Source organism: Colobus angolensis, unplaced genomic scaffold (genome assembly GCF_000951035.1).
Source record: "Colobus angolensis palliatus isolate OR3802 unplaced genomic scaffold, Cang.pa_1.0 Scaffold51, whole genome shotgun sequence".
Classification (NCBI taxonomy): Eukaryota; Metazoa; Chordata; class Mammalia; order Primates; family Cercopithecidae; genus Colobus; species Colobus angolensis.
Genome location: NW_012118599.1, coordinates 11,098,961 through 11,115,013, shown reverse-complemented (window position 1 = coordinate 11,115,013; position 16,053 = coordinate 11,098,961). Strand labels below are relative to the sequence as shown.

The 16,053-nt window shown below is 41.7% G+C and overlaps 1 protein-coding gene across 2 annotated transcripts in view; it reads right to left on the bottom strand.

The window, feature by feature from the left end:
- Positions 1-16,053, bottom strand: part of CLIC5 (chloride intracellular channel 5) — a 112,700-nt gene that overhangs the window by 6,298 nt on the left and 90,349 nt on the right. The window contains exons 5-6 of one of the 2 annotated variants that reach the window (XM_011960301.1): positions 9,646-9,827; positions 7,035-8,152 (exon numbers count right to left, since the gene is read on the bottom strand). In XM_011960301.1, the coding sequence (XP_011815691.1) occupies positions 8,123-8,152; positions 9,646-9,827 (212 nt within the window). In that variant the 3' untranslated portion in view covers positions 7,035-8,122. Of the gene's footprint in view, positions 1-7,034; positions 8,153-9,645; positions 9,828-16,053 lie in introns of those variants that run through there. The other variant, XM_011960300.1, reaches the window with a different exon arrangement.

Here is a 16,053-nt window from a genome sequence, read left to right as displayed (position 1 = left end):
CTCCCTCCTTTCTTTCTTCCTTCCTTTCTTCCTTCCTTCTTTCTTTCCTTCCTCCCTCCCTCCCTCTCTCTCTCTTTCTCTCTCTCTCCTTCTCTTCCTTCCTTCCCTGTTTTTTTTTTTTTAGGGGATACAAGGGGGTACATGCGCAGGCTTGTTATTTGGGTATAATGCATGATGCCGAGGTTTGGGGTATGATTGATCCTGTCACCCAAGTAATGAGCATAGTTTTTCTACACTTGCCCCCTCCATCCCTCCCACCAAGTAGTCCCCAGTGTCTATTGTTGCCATCTTTATGTCCATGAGTACCTATTGTTTATCTCTTACTTAAAAGTAAGAACATGTAGTTTCATGTTTTCTGTTCCTGCATTAGTTTGCTTAGGATAATGGCCTCCAACTGCATCCATGTTGCTGCATAGGACATAACTTTGCTTCTTTATATGGCTATGTAGTATTCCACCATGTATATGTACAACGTTTTCTTTATTCAGCCCACTGTTGATGGGCTCCCAGGTTGATTTCATGTCTTTGCTATTGTGAAGAGTGATGTGATAAACATATGAACGCATGTGGGAGCTTCTTTGGTAAAACAATTTATTTTCCTTTGGATATATAACCAGCAATGGGATTGCTGGGTCGAATGATAGCTCTGTTTTTAGTTCTTTGAGAAATCTCCAAACTGCTTTCCACAGTGACTGAACTAATTTACGTTCCCACCAACACTGTATAAGTGTTCCCTTTTCTCCACAGACTAACCAACATCTCTTGCTTTTTGACTTTTTAACAATAACCATCCTGACTGGTGTGAGGGGTGTGTCTCATTGTGCTTTTAATTTGCATTTCTCCAGTGATTGGTGATACTGAGCTTTTTAAAAAATGTTTGTTGGCCACTTATTATGTCTGTTTTTGAGAAGTGTCTGTTCATGTCTTTTGCCCATTTTTTAATGGTATTATTTGGTTTTTGCTTATTCAATTGTTTAAGTTCCTTATAGATTCTGGATATTAGACCTTTGTCAGATGCATAGGTTGCAAATATTTCCTCCCATTCTGTGAGTTAACTGTTAACTCTGTTCATAGTTTCTATGTGCAGAAGCTCTTTAGTATAATTAGGTCCTACTTGTTAATTTTTATTTTTGTTGCAATTGCTTTTGATAACTTCATCATAAATTACTTCCCAAAACTGATGTACAGAATGTTTCCTGGTTTTCTTCTAGGATTCTTGCTTAGGTAAATCTTTAGTCCATATTGAGTTACTTTTTATATATGATGAAAAGTAGGGGTCCAGTTTCATTCTTCTGCATATGGTTAGTCAGCTATTCCAAAACCATTTATTGAATAGGAAGTCCTTTTCCCATTGCTTATTTTTGTCAATTTTGTTGAAGATGAGATGGCTGTAGGTGTGTGACTTTATTTCTGGGTTCTCTGTTCTGTTCCATTAATCTATGTGTCTGTTTTCGTATCAGTACCATGTTGTTTTGGTTACTGTAGCCTTATAGTGCAGTTTGAAGTCAGGTAATGTGACACCTCCAGCTTTGTTTTTTTTTTTTTTTTTTTTTTTTGCTTAGGATTGCTTTGGCGATTCAGGCTCATTTTTGGTTCCACATGAATCTTTAGAATAGTTTTTTCTAGTTATGTGAAAAATGACATTGGTAGCTTGATAGGAACGGCATTGAATCTGCACATTGCTTTGGACAGTATGGCCATTTTACTAATACTAATTCTACCAATTTATGAGCATGGAATATTTCTCCATTTGTTTGTGTCAGCTGTGATTTCCTTCAGTAGTGTTTTATAGCTCTCCTTGTAAAGATTTTTTTAACTCCCTGGTTAGATGTAGTCCGAGGTATTGTACTATATTGTATTGTAATTTTGCAGCTATTTACAAATGGGATTATGTTCTTGATTTGGCTCTCAACTTTAATGTTGTTGGCATACAGAAATGCTGCTGCTGATTTGTGTACATTGATCTTTTTTTTTTTTTTGAGACGGAGTTTTGCTCTTATTGCCCAGGCTGGAGTACAATGGTGCAATCTCGGCTCACTGCAACCTCCGCCTCCTGGGTTCAAGCGATTCTCCTACCTCAGCCTCCCGAGTAGTTGGGATTACAGGCATGGACCACCATGCCCGGCTAATTTTGTATTTTTAGTAGAGACAGGGTTTCTCCATGTTGGTCAGGCTGGTCTTGAACTCCCAACCTCAGGTGATCCACCTGCCTCAGCCTCCCAAAGTGCTGGGATTACAGGCATGAGCCACTGTGCCCAGTCACATTGACTTTTTATACTGAGACTTTACTGAAGTTGTTTACCAATTCCAGAAGCCTTCTGGTGAAGTCTTTAGGGTTTTTGAGGAATAGAATCATATCATCAGTAAAGAGAGATAATTTGACTTCTTTTCCTATTTGCATGTCTTTTATTTCTTTCTCTTGCCTGATTGCTCTGGCAAGGACTTCCACTACTATGTTGAATAGGAGTGGTGAGAGTGGGCATCCTTGTCTTGTTCCAGTTTTCAAGGGGAATGATCTCAGTTTTTGCCCATTCAATAAGATGTTAGCTGCAGATTTGTCATAGATGGATGGCTCTTATTATTTTGAGGGGTGTTCCTTTAATGCCTAATTTCTTGAAAGTTTTTGTGACGAAGGGATGTTGAATTTTATCAAAAGCTTTTTCTGTGTCTATTGAGATGATCATATAGTTTTTTTTTTTAATTCTGTTTATGTGGTGAATAAAATTTATTGATTTGTGTGTGTTGAACCAACCATGCATCCTAAGAAGAAACCTATTTGATCAATGCGAATTAACTATTTGACGTGCTGCTGGATTTGGTTTGCTAGCATTTTGTTGTGAATTTTTTGTGTCTATGTTCATCAGGGATATTGGCTTGAAGTTTTCTTTTATCATTGTGTCTTTGTCAGGTTTTGGTATCAGGGTGGTGCTAGCTTCATAGAATGAGTTAGGAAGGAGTCCTTCTTCCTTGGTATTTTGGAATAGTTTAAGTACGACTGGTACTGGTTCTTCTTTGTATGTCAGGTAGAATTCAGCTGTGAATCCATCTAGTCTGGGGCTTTTATTGGTTGGTAGTTTTTTAAAAATTACTGATTTAATTTCATAACTCAATTAGTCTGTTCATGGTTTCAATTTCTTCCAAACTCAATCTTGGAATATTGACTTTATATACTTCACCTTTCCTGAAGTTGTTATCAGTTCCAGGAGCCTTTTGGTGAAGTCTGTAGGGTTTTCAAGAAATAGAATCATATCATCAGTAAAGACAAAATTTAACTCCTTCTTTTCCTACTTGTATGCCTTTTATTTCTTTCTCTTGCCCTATAGATCTGGACTTCCATATGATGTTGAATAGGAGTGGTGAGTGGGCATCCTTGTCTTGTTCCAGTTTTCAAGGCAAATGAAAAGTGTATTTCTAGGAATTTATCCATTTCCTCTAGATTTTCTGCTTTGTGTGCATAGAGGTGTTCATAATAGTCTTTAAGGATCTTCTGTATTTCTGTGAGATCAGTTGTAGGGTCTTCTTTGTCCTTTCTGATTGTGCTTATTTGGATTTTCTCTCTTTTTTTGGTTAATCTAGCTGGTGGTTTATTGATCTTGTTTATCCTTTCAAAGAAATCCACTTTTGGTTTCATTGATTCTTTGTAAGAATTTTGGGGTCTCAATTTCATTCAGTTCTGCTCTGATTTTAGTTATTTCTTTTATTCTACTAGCTTTGAGATTAGTTTGTTCTTGTTTTTCTAGTTCCTCTAGGTGTGATGTTACACTGTTAATTTGAGATCTTTCTAACTTTTTAAGGTAGGCATTTGGTGCTATAAACTTTCCTTGTAATATTGCTTTTGCTACATCCCGGAGATTTTGGTATGTTGTGTCTTTGTTTTCATTTATTTCAAAGAATGTTTTTACTTTTGCTGTAATTTTTTTGTTTACCCAAAAATAATTCAGGAGTGAGTTGTTTAATTTCATGTATTTGTGTGGTTTTGAGACATCTTCTTGGTGTTGATTTCTGTTTTTGTTCCACTGTGGTCCAAGAGTATGATTGGTATAATTTCTATTTTTTTGAATTTATTGAGATTTGCTTTATGGTTGAGCATGTGGTTGATCTTGGAGTATGTTCTGTGTGCAGATGAGAGGAATGTATATTCTGTGGTCAATGGGTGGAGTATTTAGTAGATGTCTATTATGTCCAATTGGTCAAGTGTTAAATTTAAGTCCAGAATATATTTGTTCGTTTTCTGCCTCAATGATCTAATGTTGTTAGTGAGTTGTTGAAGTCCCCCATTATTATTGTGTGTTGTTGCTGTCTAAGTCTTTTCATAGGTCTAGAAGTGCTTGCTTTGTGAACCTGGGTGCTCCAATGTTGGGTGTGTATATATTTAGAATGGTTAAGTCTTCTTGTTGTAGTCACCCCTACATTATGTAATGCCCTTCTTTGTTCTTTTTTTTTTTTTTCACTATTGTTGGTTTATGGTATGTTTTACCTGATATAAGAATAGTGACCCCTGCTCTTTTTTGTGTTCCATTTGTGTAAAAGTCTTTCTTCAGCCCTTTACTTTGAGCCTATGGATGTTGTTACATATGAGATGGGTCTCTTGAAGACAGCAGATGAGTGGCTCTTACTTTTTATCCAAATTGCCACTCTATGCCTTTCAAGTGGGGCACTTCGATCATTTACATTCAAGGTTAATATTGATATGTGAGGTATTGATCTTTTCATGAAGTTGTTAACTGGTTGCTTTGTAGTTTCTATTGTGTGGTTGCTTTACATGGTCTGTGGGCTATATACAAGTGTGTTTTTGTGGTAGCAGGTATCATTCTTTTGCTTTCACGTTTAGAAGTCCCTTAAAGATCTCTTGTAAGTATGGTCTAATGGTAATAAATTCCCTTAGCACTTGCTTGTCTGGAAAAGATTTTCTTTCTCCTTTGTTTACAAAGCTTAGTTTGGTGGCATATGAAGCTCTTGGTTGGAAGTTCTTTCTTCAAAAATACTGAAAATAGGCCCTCAATCTCTCCTGGCTTGCAAGATTTCTGCCAAGAAGTCTGCTGTTAGCCTGATGGGGTTCCATTTGTATGTGTTCTTATCTTTTTCTCTAGCTGCCTTTAAGACTTTTTTCTTTGGCACAGACCTTGTACAGTTGGTGACTATATGCCTTAGTGAAGTTCATTTGTAGAGTATCTCACAGGTGTTCTCTGGATTTCTTGTACTGTACATCCACCTCTCTACCTTGCTTTCTTTTTCAAAGAGGGCCCTAGACCATTGACCATGGGATCCTCCCACTCAGAGAAGCCCCAGATCAGCCACTCTGGACTTTTATCTTCATTTCGATGCTGGTAATATGCAGAGTTTCCTAGAAAGTTGTGCTGAAGTGAAGGATGATGATGACTTGATGGATGAAAAGCTCACTGTTGCAGACATGTTCACAGACATTTGGGAACATTTTTTTCCCCTCTATGCTTCTAGACCAGTGTTGAACTTATATTATAACACGAGCTATAATCTATTCTGAATCATAATTACTGTTTCAGTACCCTTTTTTTTTCTCTAGCTTGTGGGAAGTGTAAGGATAGCAATTGCAGCTTCTTCACTTCTGTACTCCTTGATAGTCTCAATAATGATGTTGATCAGAGGAATGATAATAACAAACATTTATTCACTGTGTGCTCTGTTCCAAGGACTGCTTTAAGTACTTTGCAAGGTACTTAAATCTCTAAATAATCCTATAAGGAAGAGTCTATTATATTCCCATTTACAGATGAGAAAAGTAAGACAAAGGGGGATTAAATATGTTGGGATTCAATAAACGGTTGTATTTAGTCTTTACAATCTTAAGTTATCTGTACATCAGAAAAGGTCCTCTAGTGTCATGTGTAATAAAATAATTTGAAAGCACTGAAGATCCCTAGCAATGAGCAAACTGAAGCTACAAGAGATTATGTGGCTTAATGTTACATGAGAAATTAATTAATTTAACCAATATCTATTGAGTTACCGTTCATATTTATTACAGTCCTTGCTTTATAATCCACAGTTCTTTCTACTTTGCTACTCATCCCTACGTAGCTGATAAAGCAATGGGTCTACTCAGAATCTCTCATGAGCCAGTCATTAATCTATTGTTGCTTATCTCCAAACCTACTCTTTTATTTGCTTTATTTGTGATACTGGGGCTGGGACTGAGCAGATCACATCTTTTCTTTGCCAGTGAATCCTGTTAGGTTCTGCCAAGAGGAGTTACTGGAGAAAGCCAGCAAGGTTGGAGGAGGAGATGGGAGGGAGAAGCCGTTGCTTTTCAGCTTCCTCTTTCTGTCAGAGTCTCCATTTATTTCTGGGAGCAGCAGCTGAATCCAGTTTGCTCTTTTGTCAATACTCACAGGATCAGCTTCATCATACCCACGCAGAGAGGCCAGCACACAGCAGAGTCTCTGCTTTAGAGGCTGGATCCCAGCCAACCTGAGCTTGGACCCTGGCACCAGCTGAACAGCACTTTCACCCACATGCAGCTCTGCAGGGTCCCTCATCTACAGAGCCTCGAAGTTTGTAAGTTTTAATAATTCCAACCTCTTCCCTTTGTTCCTCCTGCCCTAGGAGTCGTAGCTGCCTCTTGAAGGTAGAACCTCCTAGTATATTTTGCCTTTCCAATTCTTTACTACATAGTACTTCTTTAAATTCTCTCTGTTAAAATAATTGGTATGGTGTGGGCACCAAAGAAGCCACCCCCACACTGTTCTGTCTGTCTTAGGTAACTACAAGCAAGGGTGATGAAGTCTGAGTCCTTTGATAAAGCTCTCACAGTGAGAGATGCCACCACGATATCTCCCCAGTTCTTTTGTTCAGTGAAAGATGGTGATCCCTTGGGTTGGGCCAAGTTCCTTTGAGAAGAGACTGTCTTGGCTAAGAGCAAATTCATGCAGGAGTGGTGGCCTGACCAAGGGAACTGGCTGGAATTTGCCAGAGTGGATGAAAAAGGTCTACAATAAGGTAAAGGGATCCAAAACTATTTTTCACAATGACACACTGATTCATAGAGTAACCTCAAGTCATTTCACACTGAAATTATATTTTCAGGATTTTAAAGGGCAGAATATTAGCTTCAATACAGCAGAAATGCAATTTATAAATATGTATTTATATTGATGTTGATGTTCCCCTTCCTGTTTGTCTCCGGGACTGAACATCGTCACTATGCTAGGCAAGGATCCCAGTGGGCAAGGAAAGGCCTGCAGATGCCCCTCCCAACCAAGACCTGTGCACCCTGGGCCTTGGCTGCTGAACTGGTCATTTCTTCACACATTGGCTTGACTTTGGGAGATGAGAACTAGGAGGGGGCCAGACAATGAATGTTCAAGCCAAACTCTCATGGGGAGCCTGGGCCAGAGCAACTCCACTTCCAGGGATGGAGAAAAACCTGAAAGTGAGCCAGGCAAGAGGAGAGTGAGCATGAAAGCAGCAAGGGGGTGAGGATGCACACAGAGCTCTGACGTTCACAGGGACTTCCATGCTCATGTTCTAAATTTGCTCTTTCATATGAAAACAGTTAGCTCCCACAGCCTAGATTAAGTTTTGGCATCTGAAGCCAAACTGGAGGCCTGACTTGGCTTCCCCTTTGCTCTTTGTGCACTTCAGAGGTTTGCCAGATTTCTGGGATCTGATAAGCTGGATCAGCAGAAATCCAAAGAGATAGGGGCCAAGGGTTGGCCTTTATTCTCTCATTGGCCATCTTCTTTTTGATCTCCAGCTTCTCTGGGTGAACCACCCACTGAACTTTCTCCAAGGACAGGGCTTCACTGAGTCATTTAAGACTGGTGGGAATTAAGGAAATCACAGGATGAAGCCCAAGGCTTGGGAGATCCATTTGTTTGTCTTGTTCAACAAATGGTTTTTGAGTGGAAGTGAATACATGTTTGAGCAAGAGAAAAGGAAAGAAAGAGGGAAGGAAGAAGGGAAAAGAAGGCAAGAAGGAATACTATCCATTTCTGTTCTCCTAGGCACAAGAAAAATGAATTCCGAAAAGATTAGATGATGTGCCCTAGCTCATGCTGCTGGTTGGCAGCAAGATACAGGACTGGAACTTGGGTCTCTTGATCTTTGCATTGTATCACTCTGACACAGTGTGACTGGGCTGGAATTATATCATCCCTTTCAAAGGTACTTGTTCCTAAGGAGGAGAAGAATAAAGGTGATGGGTGGGGCGTGCAGTAGTTAATAACTTCAAAGAGACATAGATTGACTGGACCTACAAGTGACTATTGGCTTGGTCCCAAATCCAAAATGTTTTTGTCTAAATAGGTTGTATGTGCCCAATCCATTTTTATGCATCATTCCCTCTCAGTCTTCAGCTCTGACTAAGGCCTGTGGAAACACCAGTGTACACACAACTGAGTGATTTCAACTCAAGCTGGTACATGCTCTGGTTGGAGAGGAGATAGCATTTCTGTCTCAGGACTTGAGCTGAAAAATAATAGGCATATACCCAGCTGACAAATGATCGAATCTGAGTCTTCTCAGTGAAGCATAGAAATAAACTGGGTATCATAAAGACATACACCAGGTGATCACATGATCAATCAATGAGTATTTATTAAAGGGTCAGCATGTGCCCACCATCATGTTTTGAAAAGGTCTTATCCTCACAGAGCTTGCTGTCTGGCTGAGACAGTGAGAAATAAGCGTGTGTAAAAGTAGAGCACAGTATGGCTATCTGATACTAGGCTGATGAGGGTCAGGAAAGGATGGGGGAAGACGTGCTCATTTACAGAGCTTAGGGGGATACGACTACTGTCTTCAAATGAGGTGAAGGCAAGCAGAGCTGTTCTGTGTTGCTCTAGAGAACAAACGGATAGCAGGGAGGCATGCTTGGGCTCATTGTAGAGAACAATGATCTAATAATCAGAGCTATCTAACATGGTAGGGCTGGCTCGTTAGGCAGAGGACTCCTCATTCTCAGAAGCTGCAGTCACAGCTTCACAGAAGCTTGTCAAAGAAACAGCAGAAAGTGGTACAGGTTGAAGTGGGAGATTGTTTTGGATGACCTCTAAATGTCCTTTCCAACTCTCAGATTCCCAGGATTTGTTGTATAGGAGAGGATTACACTACATGTTGCAGATGGTTAGTAAGTGCGATGATAGCAAGAAAGTGACATCACCTCTTGCAACCTCCACCTCTTCATTTGATAGATGAGGAAAATGATGTGGGCTCACCTCAGGAAGCTGCTGGAGGAAGTGAGAAGGTGGGTCTGGGCACAAAGAAAAAATGCATATGAGGGCACATTTAATAGAGCTGTAGGGGTGTGGCCAGGGAAATCCTATGAGGAAGAGGCCTTTGGAGTGATATGACTGTATACAACAATGATGATTGCGACTATTACACATATTAAACCCCTACAATATGCCAAGCACTTTCACGCTGTATATACTCTTCCACCAATCCTTGAAGTAAGCAATATATGCCTATTTTTATAAATGAAAACTGAAGATCAAAGAGACCACACAGCCATCAAGCAGCAGAGGGTGACCTTGGGTCCTCATTACCTGACTTCAGGGTCCAGGCTCTTGACCAACAGGTGGTACTGTCCTTGACTCATCCACACAGGTGACCTGGGCCTAAGAAGGAGCTGAATCTTGCAGGCCTCTGTGGGTAGAGCTCTCTTACCTTGACCACATGGAGCTTGGGCAACAGATTGCAGTCAGCCAGGGTCAGCTCATCCCCATCCAGGAACTTGCGCCGGGACCCCTTGTCTTCCCCACAAGTGTTGGCGTCAATCTCCTCCGGTAGAGGGGTGTTCAGGTAGTCATCCAATTTCTTTAGAGCCTTGGTTAGGCCTCTCTCAAGGGCTGGCATGGAAGAGTAAAAGAAGGGCCTTTATTCAAACTGCTTGCCAGTGGATACAGTCATAGGGTCTTCAGAGTGGAGTAGCTCATCTAGAATCCTGTCCCCCTCATCACATTGCCCACTCCCCACACACTGCAGAATACCTGGAAACCATTAACACAATGCAGTAGAAGTGTACTAAATAGCCTGAAAAGGCAAACCCTAACCAAACAATAAACATTAGCTAATCCTTTGCTTTGAAAAACATACATAAATACAGAAATACAGGCTGGGCGTGGTGGCTCATGCCTGCAACCCCAGCACTTTGGGAGACGGGGGTGGGCAGATCGTGAGGTCAAGAGATCGAAACCACCCTGGCCAACATGGTGAAACTCTCTTTCTACTAAAAATACAAGAATTAGCTGGGCATGGTGCATGTGCCTGTAGTCCCAGCTACTAGGGAGGCTGAGGCAGGAGAATCTCTTGAACACGGGAGGCAGAGGTTGCAGTAGGTGCAATAATACTAGCCAATTTATTTGTTTATTTATTTATTTATTTATTTATTTTTCAGACAGAGTCTCACTCTGTCACTAAGCTGGAGTGCAGTAGTGTGATCTGGGCTCACTGCAACCTCCGACTCCCTGGTTCAAAAGATTCTCCTGCCTCAGCCTCCCGAGTAGCTGGGATTACAGGCACGAGCCACCACATCCAGCTAATTTTTGTATTTTTAGTAGAGACAGAGTTTCACCATGTTGACCAGGATGGTCTCAATCTCCTGACCTCACGATCGGCCTGCCTCGGCCTCCCAAAGTGCTGGGATTACAGATGTAAGCCACCGCGCCTGGCCAATACTAGCCATTTTTGTAAAAAGTTTTGGTTATCTATAATTTGCTAATATTCCACATCAACCTACATATTACATTTTTAGGACAAAAAGGCTATTACCTAGGTAAATAAAAACTATCTAGAAGTTCCAGGACAGAGACACGCATCAAATTTTGTGGAAGTATTAACTATAGCTAACCCAACCCAAGAAGAGTTGGGGACAAGGCCTTCAGGGGGACATGACAGAGGGAAAAGAACAGCCCTTTTTGATGTCACCCCCAGAGAAGTGATGAGTATCAGGGAAGAATATTTGGGTTTACTCTAGGGAAGCTTGTTCTAAAAATCACTACTGTCTCAAATGGAAGGGCTCCACCAGAAATGTGCAGCCCCCAGCTGCACAGAAAGCTGTCATGGTTGTGACTCGAAGAAAGAACACCCAAAGGAAGATAACGTGGGAGAAGGCTTTTACAGTCTTGCCCAAATAATTATCTGTCACATAATTTGTTTAGACACACAAGCAGACAAAATACCCAAAAGAACAACTGTGGGAAGCCATCATCACTGAAAATCATTTTGCCCAGAATCTCATAGTCCATTCTAATCAGAGAACACTACCATAGAAACTTTCTACTTGAGCTCAAAGGAAAAACATGGAGGAGATGGCTGACCAGGGCATCAGTCATTGCACCTGTGTCATCAGCCCCATCCCCAGCAGCTGTTTTTCCAGACTCTAGTTTAGAGTCTGACACTGAGATAATGGAATTCGATCCTGCTGTTCATTCCAGGAGACACAAGGGGGACACTGCCTTCTGGAGGCAAAGCCAAGAGGGCTGTACTCTTGTTCAGGTTTTCCCAAATATGCCTTGTTAGCCACTCCTCTCATAACCCACTTTTTGTCTTTTCATAGAAGGCCTTTTGTTCGAGACAATGGAATGACACCAACCCAACATAAATCAATTGAACACTTACTGGAATGTTTGAAAACTGCCTGGAGGCTGGGCATAGTTTCTCAATACTTTCTTCTCCCTGGTGTGGCATTTGAACTACTTCATCATCTGCTTTGTGTTTCCAGTTTGGGAGAATAGACTAAGCAGGGCTGGGAAAATGCAGTATATTCCTTAATAATTGTCTAGACTGTGATGGGATTGCAAGGCTATACAAAGGCAATGGCAGAGGTTGGGTACTAGACAATGCTTATTATGCTTTTCTCCCCAAAGCACTTGTGATTTATTTGTTTGCTTGCTCAAAACCCTCTACTCCTTTCATTTATGGAGATTATGGCAAAATCTTGATTTTAATCAAGAAAGGAAGAATCAAATACTGGGCCTGTCAAACTTTGACCAATAAATATCCTCTGAGGGAAAGAGTCACACGATAGCAGATGAGACATTGCAGGTTCTAATCTCAAATGGTCCTGGAGACCTGAGTGGGCTGCTGCACAAGTCTGTACCCATGTCACCAGGTCTGGGAAATATCATGAAATTTGGTGAAAAGCCTAGAGCAGTGATTGAAGTTCCTTGGGAAGATAGTTCTGTATATCCCTCCGGTAATTCCTTGAGATGGAAGAAGATAGTTCTGTATATCCCTTCGGTAATTCCTTGAGATGGAAGGCATCAAGTCCGGTGGCAGGAATCATTGTTGATTTATGTCGCAACTGCGACATTCCATGGAGCTTTCCAAGTCAGCACATTCTGGAAGGCACCCTCTGTGTATCAGTCTCCTAACTCGGATTTGTGTATTTTTGACCAGGAATGTGAAGGCTGCAGTGGGTGGCAACCGTGGTAGAGCAAGAGGAGACAAGGCAGCAGGGAAAGGACTGCTTGGCCTGGGGCTAACCTGTGTTTAAAGCTCAAGGCTGCTCAGGGTGGATTCACTGGGAAGCTGCTGAGCCTTCAGCTTCAAGGTCTCTTACTTTCCTGGGTCCCTTCCAAGCCCTTGGATCTGATTTCAAGAATTCCGTGTTGGTACTTATTGTATTGCCTTAAGGCCTCATGAATCCCACAAATGTCGTTGATCCTGGCACTTACATGTGACCTTGGGCAAATTTCTCTACTTCACTGAGCTTCTGCTTTCTCGTCTCAGTAAAGGGACTAAGGATCCTTCACCCTGTTAAGACCACTGCTGGGATTAACTCAGATAATGCAGGGAAAGCACCTAATACAGTGCCTGGCCCATACGAGGACATCAATTAATGGTAGTTGTTGCTATTGGCTTACCAAATGTGGGCTCCTCCTGTTCTCTTTTCCTTGCTCCATATTCTTGGTCAATATATTCCTGAATATCTCAAGCTGCAGTGGAGAATGGGTGATTTTAAGAAGCCCCAGATTTGTGGCCACCTCTCTGGAGAGGAAAATCAATAGCCTGGAGATTTGTTTCCCTTACTTATTTAGTATACAGCCAAAGCCTTATTCCTTATACTCCCTTGGGATGCTCCTTGGTAACAAGCTATGTTGAAAGGCTCACCCAGAGCAAAATAGACCCAACATGTCTGTGTGCTAAAACACTGCCATATTATCGGATAGCAAATGGCAGCACCCACTATACTCTCTGCCAGTTCTTTTCCTTCTACCTGCCAACTCATTCCTCTGACCCTGGCTCAATCTGCCATCCATAGAATTTAATGATCTCTCTTGGCTGATGGTACTCAGGTCATGAAACTATTTGTGTTGAACTTTCTGCTCTAGTAGGAACAAGGGGGATGTGAAAGAAACTAGAGCAACAAAAAGATGTTAATTCCTTGTGTTTGTATTTGAAACCCTCACTCTAAATAATTACTCTGAGCAGCTAGATGGGGTATCCCTCCGACTACAGCAAGTGAGCCTAGGGTTGGGGCACCCAAGACTCAGGATCACTAACATCCCAGGGACTTGATAGATACCCAGTGTTTCAACTGCTTTCTTCCCCTCTCCACCTCTGCTCTCCATAAAGATTTATTCTGTACCCCACACAAATGCACTGGGTAAAATATGTGACGAGGAAACAAGGGGAATAGTTCATAAATATTCTCAGCCATATGCAAACAATCTTAGATTTATTTTTCTCTTTTTTAAGGAGGAAAAAAAATCCACCCATTCCATGATCACTTCCAGATTCATTGAGGTTGATATTACATAAGACCCAATATTGTTTTCTCGTCGTAGAGAAATAATGACTTGGAAACAGCAATTTGAGCTAAGAAAATAATATATTCTTACCAGGGCATGGAGGCTGAATGGGGACTGGGGAGCCAAGACTCTAACCCAGCCTCCAACAAGTTCTTGCAAGCACAGCTCAGCCCTGGTTTGCTGGCAGGCTCAGTGCAGCACAGGTCCTGATGAGCATAAGGCAAAGCAGACCCCTAGGGCTCAAAATGCACTTGGAGAGGAGCAGATATCAAAGGTGGTCTTTGAAAGAATGAGAACAGCTCTGTGGCCCCAGGTGGCTGCATGCTCAACTTCTCATATGTGGATTTTCTCTTGTATGTGTGTTGCAGCAAAATAAAAACCAGGAACCCACCTGTGACTGTTGTCTGCAGATTGGATGGGTGTCTGTTCAACTCCCCATGGAGAAGGAGGTTGTGGCTATTGGGCACTGGCCTGGGCCAAGTACCCTCTGCCCTATCTTGTTCCTTTTATTGCCCTAGTCCCATACCTTAGCACCAGCAAGGAAATACACTCACTGAATCCCTGCAGTGAGCTAGGGATGTTTATGCAACTACCATTTAAACACACAACAAGGCTATTGAGATGGGAAATATTATTCGTCCTCATCCAACAGATGAAGAAACTGAGTCTTAGACTTACCCAGGGCACATACGCATATGCAAACACACACATAGCTGGTCCTTAAGCCATTTAAACTACTCCCGGGATGTACAATGGAAATGTGCCTTGTTTTGTTTTCAACTGTTTCGGTCTTCCTTACAAGCTACTAACCTCTGGGTGGTGGGAAAACAGCAACAACTTCAATTTCATCCATTTTGGATGATAACCTAGTCTGATGTAATAATCTAAATAGTCCTTCTAGAGAATTCTGTCTCTTTTGCATTGAAATCCTCAGTTTCTCAGAGAACCTGCCCCTCCTTGCTCTCCTTCTTGAGTCAGTGGGGCTGGGAGTGGGGGACTAGGCTCCTGTGACCTCACAGCACTGGGGAGATGGGGGTTCTGGAATCTATGGGTGGAAGACTTTGGAAAGCAAATACAGGCTCTGCATTTCTTCTGTTTGCTTCCTTCCAGAGTAACCATGAGGATGCTGAGTGGGGGTTACAGGTGGGCTGCTTGCCTCACTCCACAATCCGGAAGGACACCCAAGCAAAGCACCATATGGAGCTCCTAACGTGCTCTAGTTCCCTGGCCCCCCTGCCTCTCCCTTCTTCTTCATCCCCAACTCCCCTGTGCCAGGAAGGGTGGGCTTTTTTTTAGTTTTCCTAGGTCAAATAGCCCATCAATCGTAGAGGAGAAAGTCTTGCGGCCTCGCTGCATAGCCAGTACGACTGTTTCTACTCTGTGAGTAGAGGCCTCCAGGCAGGGTTTTTGATGGGTAAAAACTGAGAAATAAAAGAGTTTAGAACATCTTAAGAAAATACGTTGGGTAAAAGTCTACTGTCTTGTTGAAAATGCTATTTTGAAGATCAGAAGCTGAATATTGAATTCCCTTTTCTCTCTTAGAATTCCTTCTACAGAAATCCTAATCTCTCTGAGGTTAATGAATGCCTAGGCCAGATTAGAATCACATACTCAGAGTGGCAGAGAGAAAAATATGTTTAATCTATTAGCCCTATTATAATTTAGGTGAAAAACCCAGGATTTAAGCACAGGGCTGTTAGATTCTAAAACGTAAACTCCTTCCACTCTACAAGGCCAATTGTGGGTGCCAAGGACTGTCCCATCACTCCTTGGGTATTCACGTGGCCTGACGGGTGCTGCAAACTGTTCTCATTCCCCTGATAGAAGAGGATGGGGCTCCATCATGACTTCCCCACGCCTTACCTTCCAGCTAATTTGGTAACATATTTGTGTTCTGCTACCAATGCTTGATTTCAGATATAATTCTTAGTACTTTCAGCGACCGTGATTGGGTCTAGAAGGTGTTTTCTCTGAGTAGAGGGGCAACTATGACCCATCACCTCATTTTTCAACTCTGCCTGTACTAGGGGCCAATGCTGTCACAGGGGCTGTGTGACAGCAAGACATCTGGTCAAAAAGTGAGAAATCCATTTGGATTTTTCCTAGGAAGAAAGAAATATCTAGATATTGAGAAATACCTGGAGTACTGAAGGAAGATTTTACTTTTCATCTTCTCATTTGAGATCATGTTGATATAACCAAAGGGTGCAAAAAAAGTACCGCAGTGGTTTGAGGAAGACCATAGTGGAGATTTCTCTGGCCATCACATATTTTTGAAGAGAAAACACAAAGATAGCCATGCTTGTTGACATTTGATAGT